This window comes from Lupinus angustifolius, chromosome LG11 (assembly GCF_001865875.1).
Source record: "Lupinus angustifolius cultivar Tanjil chromosome LG11, LupAngTanjil_v1.0, whole genome shotgun sequence".
NCBI lineage: Eukaryota > Viridiplantae > Streptophyta > Magnoliopsida > Fabales > Fabaceae > Lupinus > Lupinus angustifolius.
In genome coordinates, this window is record NC_032019.1 from 35,194,168 (window position 1) to 35,205,009 (window position 10,842).

The 10,842-nt window shown below is 33.5% G+C and overlaps 2 protein-coding genes across 5 annotated transcripts; one reads left to right on the forward strand and one right to left on the reverse strand.

Moving 5' to 3' along the window:
• LOC109359229 (sister chromatid cohesion protein DCC1) lies at positions 393-2,838 on the forward strand. 2 transcript variants are annotated; one of them, XM_019603814.1, is made up of 4 exons: positions 393-496; positions 1,401-1,588; positions 1,680-2,603; positions 2,686-2,838. In XM_019603814.1, the coding sequence occupies exons 2-4, from the start codon at positions 1,428-1,430 to the stop codon at positions 2,786-2,788; spliced, it is 1,188 nt and encodes a 395-aa protein (XP_019459359.1). In that variant the 5' UTR covers positions 393-496; positions 1,401-1,427; the 3' UTR covers positions 2,789-2,838. The 2 variants fall into 2 exon arrangements, with proteins under 2 accessions (XP_019459359.1, XP_019459360.1); XM_019603815.1 differs by having other exon boundaries at positions 415-496; positions 1,409-1,588.
• LOC109359066 (ELMO domain-containing protein A-like) lies at positions 3,305-7,925 on the reverse strand. 3 transcript variants are annotated; one of them, XM_019603581.1, is made up of 10 exons: positions 7,744-7,869; positions 7,578-7,657; positions 6,491-6,600; positions 5,656-5,724; positions 5,358-5,473; positions 5,208-5,262; positions 4,686-4,806; positions 4,122-4,169; positions 3,853-3,947; positions 3,305-3,762 (listed from the first exon to the last, which is right to left on the reverse strand). In XM_019603581.1, the coding sequence occupies exons 2-10, from the start codon at positions 7,603-7,605 to the stop codon at positions 3,661-3,663; spliced, it is 744 nt and encodes a 247-aa protein (XP_019459126.1). In that variant the 5' UTR covers positions 7,606-7,657; positions 7,744-7,869; the 3' UTR covers positions 3,305-3,660. The 3 variants fall into 3 exon arrangements, with proteins under 3 accessions (XP_019459126.1, XP_019459125.1, XP_019459124.1); XM_019603580.1 differs by lacking the exon at positions 7,578-7,657 and having other exon boundaries at positions 5,656-5,729; positions 6,496-6,600; positions 7,744-7,925; XM_019603579.1 differs by lacking the exon at positions 7,578-7,657 and having other exon boundaries at positions 7,744-7,924.

The window sequence follows — 10,842 nt, forward strand, 5'->3', positions numbered from 1 at the left end:
GATAAGGATAGGATGAAGACGAGGATAGGATGAGGAGGAGGATGAGGATGAGGATAGGATGAGGATGAGAATGAAGGACGAGGATAGGATGAGGAGGAGGATGAGGATGAGGATAGGACGAGGACGAGAAGGAGAATGAAGATAGGATGAGGTGGAGGAAGAGAATAAGATGTGGACGAGAATGAGGATGAGGATAGGATAAGGACGAGGATGAGGAAGGAATGAGGACGAGGAAGTTGACTAGGATGAGGATTAGGATGATGATGAGGATAGGAGTTTCTCCAATCTCCATTTGTTTACATAATAAATTAGTGAATCTTTCTATAATACTTTTTCTACTTTACTTCCCTTTCCTAGTTGTGATAATTAAAAAAAAAACATTGGGCTTATTTGGCCCAATGAAGCAACACGAATAACATTTAGGCGCGAAAAAGGTTATCGTTCTTCTCTCTTTGCCGTCAATTCCAAATTTTGCGCAGCAACCAATTTTTCAAAGGTAAAAATTTGATTTTGATGCTCATTTCTGTTTCATTAGTTTTTCGATTAGCATCCCAAAAAACTGTAACTCCAATTATTTCTTTCACGTTGGTTACAAAGTGCTAGATTTTCTGGGTCTGGAGTGTAGAATCTTGCCCCAGTTATTGAATTTAGTTGAAATTTCTTTGGTTAAGGTTTTTAATAATTAAAGAATTATTAATAATAATAAGAATTGTCAAATGGGTAAGATAGTTAGCAGTTATTAGTTTGGAACTTAGGATATTAACACATTGATCTAGTTCTAGGTATTCGATGATGTTTTACGTTGGTTGTCGACTACATAAACCTCCACCTTTTATCTGGGTTTAGAATAGGCCATGTATGGCATTAAGCACACATAGGTAGGTTTAGACATTTGTGGCAGAATCGTGTCTTATGTGGTTTGGACATTTGTGGAGGAAATTGTTAGAAGTGTATGTAAGGATAACGAATTAAATGAAGCTTAGTCGGTTAGTCCTATTCCTAGAGGAAGATAGAGTCCAAGAAAAACTATACCTGAAATGATTAGGAAAGATTAAGAGATTAATGCTGTCAATGAACATGATTTACGATTGAACATTATGGTCTCGTTCGATTTATGTAGCCGACTCCACTTTGTGTGATTAAGGTTTGGTTGTTGTAGTAGTAGTTAGGATATTAATACATGAAATTATGCTGATATTATTCTTCAGTTTCAAATTATAATCTTGCTCTGAAATATGTTGTGTTTTTGTGTGTTACACATGACTAGAAACATCTAGTAGTGTAGGAAATAGGCATCTAGACTATAATATAGATGCAGATTTCTGTTCTTTCTTTTTCCAAACTCTCTCATTGTGCAGTTAGAAGAGATCTTCAAAAACCTTTTTTCCCTTATGCTTCAGTGTTTCAGTGCTTAGTGAGAGGAAGAAATGGAAACAAAACAGACAGGTTCTAAAGGAGCAGAAGCACTTCTACATCTATCTCCTGGATCATCAATTTCTGTTGCATACCACCCTGTTTTTGGATCTCATGACGATGTCATTCTTCTGGAGCTTGATGAGAAACTTCTCCCGGATGTTCTGAATGAAAGGTATACATTCATTGACATTCAGTTCTTTGTGATTATTTCTCTGCTTTCCCCTTCTCCAACTACTTATGAGTGATTTCGTTTTGTATTCTAGGGTGATCGTAAGAGGACAACCTGATGAAGATGCAGTTCTTTGTACTCCATCGAAAACATATGCTATGAAGTTTGTCGGAACTTCCAATTCTGTTTTGCTTGTTCCACCAGAAAATCAATCAAAGTCATATGAAAATCTACAAGAGAGTGATGGTAATCATGATGACGAGAAGGTTGTCGCACCCGTGATCAAAGTTGTACCTGGTTATATGGAGCTTGTTGAGGTTGCCCCCAGACTCGATAAACTTAAATCGCTTCTTTTAGAGAACCCTTACAAGCTTGAGGAGTATGACGCGGGAGACTTCGAAGAGAATGAGGAATCTAGGGCAGGACTATATAACTGGAATGATCTCAGAGACAATATTCAAGCTAGTGATGAGGAATTAAAGTCTGGACTGCAGTTGCTTTCAGCTGTGGAGATTAATGGGTATTGGAGATTAGTACACGAGAGTTATATGAACATGATTCTAGAAATGCTTTTGAGAAATTCCGTGTTAAATGACTGGCCACTTGACGCTCTGAACGAAGATGAGGTTGTTAATATGCTGGAAACAGATGGATTTTCCGGTGTACTTGCAAGGCATTGTTTGCATGTATATGGTGTTAAAGTAGATGATTCCATGCATAGCTGTACCTGGAAGTTGGATAAGAGGCAGGTATGCATACATTTTGCAAGAGAAATCCTGAGAGGAGGGAAGAGGAAGTTAGAGAGCTTTATAGACGAATGGAGGCGAAAGACTCCAGATGGAATGGAGCCCACTTTTGATCTTTTAGAAGGAGAGATTTTGACAGAAAAACTTGGAATCGAGACATGGGTTAGTGCCTTCAGTGTCTCTTCTTTGCCTTCTACTCCGGCTGAACGTTTCTCTATTCTATTCCGGGAGCGGCCAAGATGGGAATGGAAAGATCTACAGCCCTATATCAGGTTTAGCTCTTACATTTTTTTTTACCTTAACATTCATCATCTTTATTACATTTTAATTAGTTCCCCCTTTGAAATGTTTCAGGGATCTGAAAGTACCAGGCCTCTCTGCAGAAGGTTTGCTACTTAAATACACTCGAAGAACGCAACCATCATCTGATACCGAACCCGTTTTCAGTGCAAGATAATATGTAGTTGTTCCAGAGTTATTCTCTTGTCCATGACTTTTGGATGGATCATGTCAATATAGTACTTATATAAAAAAATTAGAACTATCTTGTATTTCTGTTGTTTTCAGTTAACTTGGTGCATGTTTCATTAAGGTATGTAAAATTAAGATACTTCTCAATTTAAGACAATATTTGTAGAAAAAAGAAATCTGTACTAGAATCATAAGCTTTTTCTGCCTGCACATGGAAATCTGTACTATAATGTAAGTACAATAGAATCCTGAGATTTGAGGGAAACTCAATGGGACTCATTGGTAAGCTAGAAGTTTTTGTGACAGTACTTGTTGGAATAGAATTTGGCCAAGCTGCATGAGTAAAACTTTGGCATTAGAAGTAATAAGGCTTTATGTTCAATATTTTTTTTTTATATCAGAGACCCTTTGAATAGAAACATCAGAACAAGATCATAAAACCAAAAGCCATACAATGATTTGGAAAATGCAAGTTGAGCAAAAAAATCACTAGTTAAAACACTACCATAAACTCAAACATTGATTCTTTTTTAAATGAAACAAATATGCAGTATATTAACTCCTTCACAAACAAAGCTAGGCAGATTCAATCAACACCTAACTGAAATGCAATACTGCAAGCTGCATTTTCCATTAATGGACTTGAAGGAAATATATAGGCCAACCCAAGTAAAAGCTTAGCTGCTGCTTCTAGAACTTTGATGACACCACACTTAGGCTCACTCTCAACTCAAATGTTAGAAGGTTATATGCTGAATTGCCATGAACTGAAATTATAAGAGGAGAGAGCATTACATAAAGTTCAACAACCTTCTAGCTAAAAAATCTAGTAGAATCACAGACTCTAGCCACTGATATCTACTTTGAGAGAAGTCTGTAAGAGGGTACATCTTCTAGTCTTGTTATGTCTTCAAGCAGAAGCTCTTTCTCTAGCTGACGTCTTGTCGATTTCATCACTGTCTGTTATAGAATGGAAGTAATAGGTTGATCTATAAGCAAAAGGCAGTCACTAGCAATCTTCAGAAGGCACTTAGGACAAAGAATACATACATTAAAATCCATGTATGATGCACGCATAGCAAGCCATTGATGATCCATCAGTTTGAACGTAATGCAGTAGAGAAGATCAAAAGCTGATTCATTTTCTGTCATACACACAAAATCTGTTTAGTTATGTAAAACATGATTGACATACAATGAGGACGGCCGAATGATAATAGAAGATATTTTTCTAATGAAGTTCTAACCAGCCTGCTTCCCTTCCAAATCAATGGAAAAACAAGTGAACATAATAGATTAACAGGGAACAATCGGGTTACCTGCAAGAAATTTTAGAAAAGTTGCTCCCACCAGTGTCCGTGGCTTGTCTGTGAAGGCAAAGAACATTAACAGATAGCATCACAATGAAATTGAAACCATTAGTTGAGATAAACTACTTGCATTAAAAGCCATGCATTCTCATCATATCTCACATCAGAGATTATAATTGAAGATGATCTAATGCTTGTAACATGGTATACTGGGGATATTAGTAGTGAACCGGTGTAGAATGATTTGGGATAACAAAATCTATTCAAAGCAAGGGCCTAGCAAATTTATCTCTTTTTTGAAGTTCTAATAACAATTTTGTAATATGTTTAATTAAAAAAAAACAATTTCATACTATGCAAAAATTAGCAAAAACACTTGAAAGTAAATGGTAAAATAACATATGCATATTTATGAAATTGGTAAGTTGGTAAGTTGCTAGTGATCTATGAAATTGACATAGCACAATCTAGAAGAAAAAATGCCTATACATCTAGGATTTGTCCACCTATCCTTTTAGACATGATATATGCTAGGACTAAAATATTATATTCATAACAATAAAACTGACAAACCTGCTTCAAGATCCAGCATCTGAATAAGCATGAATGTGATATTAACACCAGCAACAGCAAATGGGTATTCCCAAACTGATCGATCTCCTTCCTGCTTCCGTAAAAGATCCTGAAAGGATTTCTACAGAATAAAAAGTTCAAGCATTATGAGAAAGAGACACGAATAGCAAAGATGACTTATTAGATTTAAGATTCACAAGACAGTTGAGAATCATTGAACCAATACTAGATTAACAAAGAGCAAAACACGGGGGCAAAGGATCTCATAGAAGTGCAAAAATGTGTCTAGTAAATCCCATAATAGTGACATGTCTAGTAAAACCTAAAAGAAACAAATCGACAACCATGTGACAAATGAAACATGCAGTCTTCACTTCATCACCAAAATAGTGAAACTATGCAAGGAAACAAGGGATATGAGCATGCAAAAGAGAACATTCGTTTTGGTCTGTATCAAAACAAAGGCTCCAAAATATTAGTTACAGTGTCACAAAGAGTGAATAAAATAAGAAACAGACATACTGGGAAATTTCTAGCAAAAAACAGCAAATTCTCCAATGATATGAAACCACCCCCCCTACAAAATATATGCAAATACATATCATTAGAAACAGGTGGTTAGAGTGAAGTTAAGATATGGCATTACAAGCAAACAACCAGAATAATATCTACCGAAAATCTGTTGATGGATCTTTCCCTTGCCACCCCATTTCCTTCCACTGCTCAGAAATTAAGCCATGGAGTTTTTCTTCAGGAAATGCAGTATCCCATAAAGCCTTTAGGGCATCCTAAAACAATGCACCGATAAAAAATCTAAATTACATTCTTAAGAGATAGAGGATTGCACATATAATATAGTAATAAGCCATGACTAGAAGATGAAGTTATGGGTTCATAGATTGTTGTCTCCGATAAACTTCATGATTCGCACATCACATGCAGACTTAAAAGAGGTTAAAAGAAAGGATACCTGGTGCTCAGGGATAGAACTATCGTAGGGAACATCTATACGGCTCTGTATGCTCTGCAAGCATTCCTCCTGAGAATAAAAAGTTCAGCACTGAGAATTTTGCCATAATTGTAAACAATATTTAATAGAAAAGATAAGTAGAGTGCAATAATTTGTTCCAAAGAGGTATAGAACATGATAATAAAAAATTTCATACAAATAACCCAGCCATGTGAAAGATGGGTGTGATTGGCAGCTATTACAAATTCAGAGCAAGAGAAAAATTGAGCATAACATAACGGCATAAAATCCAAAAAAAATGTGAAAAGTTAATTTTGTCTAAGAAATGGGTGGGATTGACAGACCCTCCCACGAGTTCAATACAAATTCTTTGTTCTTCAATTATGAAAAAAAAAAAGCAAGCCTAGTTAAGAAAGCTTTTGAACACACAAAGATGAAGCACAGACAAGAGTATGTCATAGCCTCAGAATTTAATCATTAAAAAAACAAAGGGGAATAAAAAGCATCCAGAATTTCAAATAATACGGTGGGAACTCCAGCATCTTGGCACCACTATTCAGAATAGTCTATCAGATATTTCTATTCAATAAATTTTCTCCAAGGGTAAAGTGCAATATTGTTTGTTTGGAAGATGCTTATCATCACAATATTGACAATAATAACCAAAAAATACAAACATGGCACATCCTTACTACACATGTCACATACTCTAGAACAACATTTCTTTTATGTTCGGCAGGAAGATTCAAGAGAAAATTAAAAGAATTACTAAATTAGCTATAAATTGCTGCTACAATAAAATCAATAAAGAAATACTAAATCAATAAAATCTTACTTGTATGGGAGTTAAATCAAAAGAAGGACGTGGATCACTCTCCCTTCCCTGAGCACAGACACAAGAAAGACCTCTACCGAGCCATGCTGTAGATCCTGCTACAATTTCAGCTGTAACAAAATGAAACTGCCCTTAGATGAAGATAGAGATTCCCATTTTTGTGCTGCAAAATTTATAATACGTTGATTGACATAAATCATATTTTACAAGTATTACTTAGCTATCATAAGTACATTATAAGCTTTAATTCAGCTCAGTTTCTACGCATTAAGTAAGAACCATTCAGTTTATTTGGATCACAACAACACTTGTTTATCTCTTCACAGCTCCCTTCTCTATTACTTTCTAAATGATGTTGCACTCGGAAACCATTTTGGTTTCGTGAATTATTCACTTTCTTGTCAAATCTGAGGCAAACCACAAAGGACATAACCAGTGCTGGCCAACTCTAAACCAAATATAACCGCCGAGCAAAATGAGCTTCATATCAATCATACAACCTGCCACTATCTTTACCAAATCATCATGATTCATGAACCCCCAGCTTGCTTTGTTTACAATTTTATTTTCCACACTATTACTGCACTTCATCTGTAGATCTCAGCTTCACACCAATATAAAATTGACACAAAAATCTCAACTTTCAATATATATTATATAGGCCCCGTTTGTTTAGGATTTTCACAACTACAAAAAAAATTCCTTTTTGGTACAAAAAATAGCTTCTGAAATGCTTGTTTGGTAGGGCTTTTACTAAAAAGCAGAAGCAGAAAAAAACAGCAATTCAGGTTTTATGAGAAGCTATATTTTTAGCTTTTCCAAAATCACTTTTTTATAGTATCTAATAATCACTTTTCTTAATCCTGTAAATGGGCCCTGAATAAAGGAGCTGATGCATTTCATGAATGCTAGATCTACAAAATTATCCCATTAAGTATTGTAAATAGCTTTTAACACTAAAATACTATTATTTTGAGCTTTACATAGATATATAGTAAACTCAATTATACCCAATAATCAAAACTTCAAAAGAATATAAAACCCATATTAGAAATCAAAAAAAGAATAACTTTTTGAATTCACCCACCAACGCAATTTGTGATATCCGCAAACATGACGCAAGTAAAAACCCGGTTCTCAATCCCGATTCAAAGATTCATTGATTAACTAAAAAGGAATAAAACAACGTTACATAGTGAAAATTGGAGAAAATCACGTGAGAATTAAGCTAGAAAAAGTAAAACAAAATTTACCAGAACTTGAATGACATTGACCCTGCGAAATTCTCCTAACAGCGACGAACGATCCACCTCGATCATCCATTTATGTGAATCACGACGTTATGGTCATTTTCATGGGAAAATCGAGGGATTGTGAATGAAGATAAATGCGGAGAAAGAAAGAGTTGAGAAAAGGAAGAAGGAAAAAAGAAAGAAGGAAAAAAGAAAGAAGGAAAAAGGAAAGAAGGAAAAAGGAAGGAAGGAAAAAAGGAAAGAAGGAAAAAGGAAAGAAAGAAAAGTGAGGGAAAGTGTTAGGGGTTTTTGCAAGATCTAAAAGAAGAAGAGAGTTGTTTGTTTTAGTTTTAGTTTCTATCTCTACAACGGATAATCCCACACTGAAGGCGTTTCTTTAGGAACAGACATGCTTCACTACTACCAAGGTTTTAAAAGTAGTTTATGATATCCTAGCCGAACATTAAATTGGAAGAGATATTATGTGTGTTGTACTCGGTTAATTTGTTTAGTTACTCTATATGATATCATATATAATTAAAAAAATGCATATGAATTCTAAGTTAATAATTGATTAAGGTTGAGAGAAGATAGAGTCTCACAGTTGATTTTAAGGTATATGTTCTTTTTGAGTTCTTTTAATTTGAGTTAAATGATTGATAGATTCACTCGATTTAAAGCAAGTGGTTCAACCAAGTTTTTAGTGGTCTTACTATCTAAGCAGTTTTTTAACCTATACGTAGTCGTTTTCTATTCCAATCTATAGTTGGACTAGTTGGACTGTCTGGTCCGATCCAACAATATTGGTCATTTGTATTACCTATAGTGGCTATTATATAAAATGATGAAAATGTAAGAAAATACCTTCAATATCATATTATTAAATACATATTAAATATATGAGTGTTTTTTAACTTATATAACAACACTAGTAAATAGTAAATATTCATGGCAAAAATAAATACAGTCTTAGTTAATTCTCTAAATAATGCTTTATCCAAATTTAGTTTTAAAAAAAACATCAAATACAGTTAAATAAATAAAGCACGGTCACACTATCTAGAGATGACAAAATAGGTCGCCCGACCCATTTAGCTCATGCCTGCAAATGTCCGCAAAAATTTAAGTGGGCGCGGACATGTCCGCATTAGTTAATGAACAAAATTCAGTGCTCTGTCCGTTTTAAAACGAGCTAACGAGCTTGCAGGTGGCCCGCAGGCATTGTTATTTTTCAGAAAAATATATATTTGTTTTCAGAAAAAAAAAATTGTTATTTTTCAATAATTACGTAATCAATTAAATAACCAAATAACTTTTAAGGTATAAAATAAATTATGCAATTTAGTGAGGGTACCGTTTGGAACGAACGGATAGAGAACTAATACTTTCCTTACTCCATAATTGACTCTCAAATGCGGATATCAAAATCTAATGTCAAATGTGATTGAGCTAAAATATTTTTCTACATTTTTATCATAAAAAATATAGTGATGACTCTAGAAAGTCGCGTACCCAAAAATCGGGGTGCGATAACTGGTGACTCCACTAGAAATTTTAAGAGAGTCAGATCCATAATCACTAACTATATGATTAATTATACTTTTTAATTGTTTGTTTATTTATTTTTATTTCTTATGAAAAAAATAAAATAGTAATTGTTATTATTGTGATTATTATTATTAGTATACCTCCTAGCAATGATTTTCTTTAAATTCATATGCCCAACGAAGTACATTAGCATTTGTACACACACATGTCATATACTTATTAGTGATATAGTTTTTGATAGCTGAGACACTAGCCTTGTCGGCCATGACTTTCGTTGTCTCTAGTATATATGATGTGGACCACTCAAATTGTTACCAAATATTTGTAAGTTAGGAGCTTGAGCACGACTATCGTTTCTAACCCTATAATACTTGAGATTCTCTTCTTTTGAGGAGTTGCAATTTGGATACATTTTAGGGAGTTTAGAGCTTGTTAAGGCATCCACCACATCGTAGAACTCTACCTAAGATATTGTTCCTTAGACATTCCAAAAAAATCTTGTAGGGTGTACCTAATCCAAAACCTGGGGAACATATTGTATCATTTATTGTATCATTGCATATTAGTATCCCTACACCATAGGCACATCACCAACATGCAAAATGAAGTACTCACAATAAGATCCATTATCTTATGAGTAATTTTCATAAATAAATAAAAATCATATTACCTCATTTTTACCCATAATGACACTTCATATCTTTTAGTGATAGCCAAACTACCCCAAGATTGAGTCTGTTACCTTAAGGGATATGCACTTTGCACTATCTCACACTCCATTTATGCACACATTAACTCAAAAAACATATCATTCAAAATAATTAATTCATGCTTTTAAAAATAAAAGTACATCATTCATTACTCATGCATTCAAAAATATATAATTCGATAACTCATTAACTCATTCATTCATGTAAAAAGAAAAATATATAATTCAAACACTCATTCATTCATGCATATAAATCATGGAAATATTCATTCACTCATTTATTCATTCATGCATTCAAAATGAAAAATAAAAAAATACATAATTGAAAACTTATTGACTTATGCATTCATTTAAAAAGAAAAAAAATCATTACTCATATTTATTTATACATTTAAAAGGAAAAAAATACATTATTAACACAATTTATAGTTATCAATTCTTTCATGCATTCATGCATTTAAGAAGAAAAAATACACCATTCATACATTCTTCTACTTATCTTTTCTTTCATTCATACATACATATACTTAAAAAAACACTTATACATACATTCTTATACTTATCTATCCTTTCATCCATGCATAACATGCATTTAACAAATAAAAATAAATTATCCTATATTCTTCTACTTATTTATCTGTTCACTCATTCATGCTTACATTAATAAAAAATAATATTTCTAAAAAATTAATCCATATATTTTAAAAGAGAAATATGTTTTTCGTATATTCATCTACTTTTTATTTACTCGTTCATTCAAGAAGAGGAAATTTTCATCATTCATTGACTTAGATTTCATTCGTTCATGGAAAACTACATTATTCATACATATATTTATTTATCATTTCATTCATGCATAGATT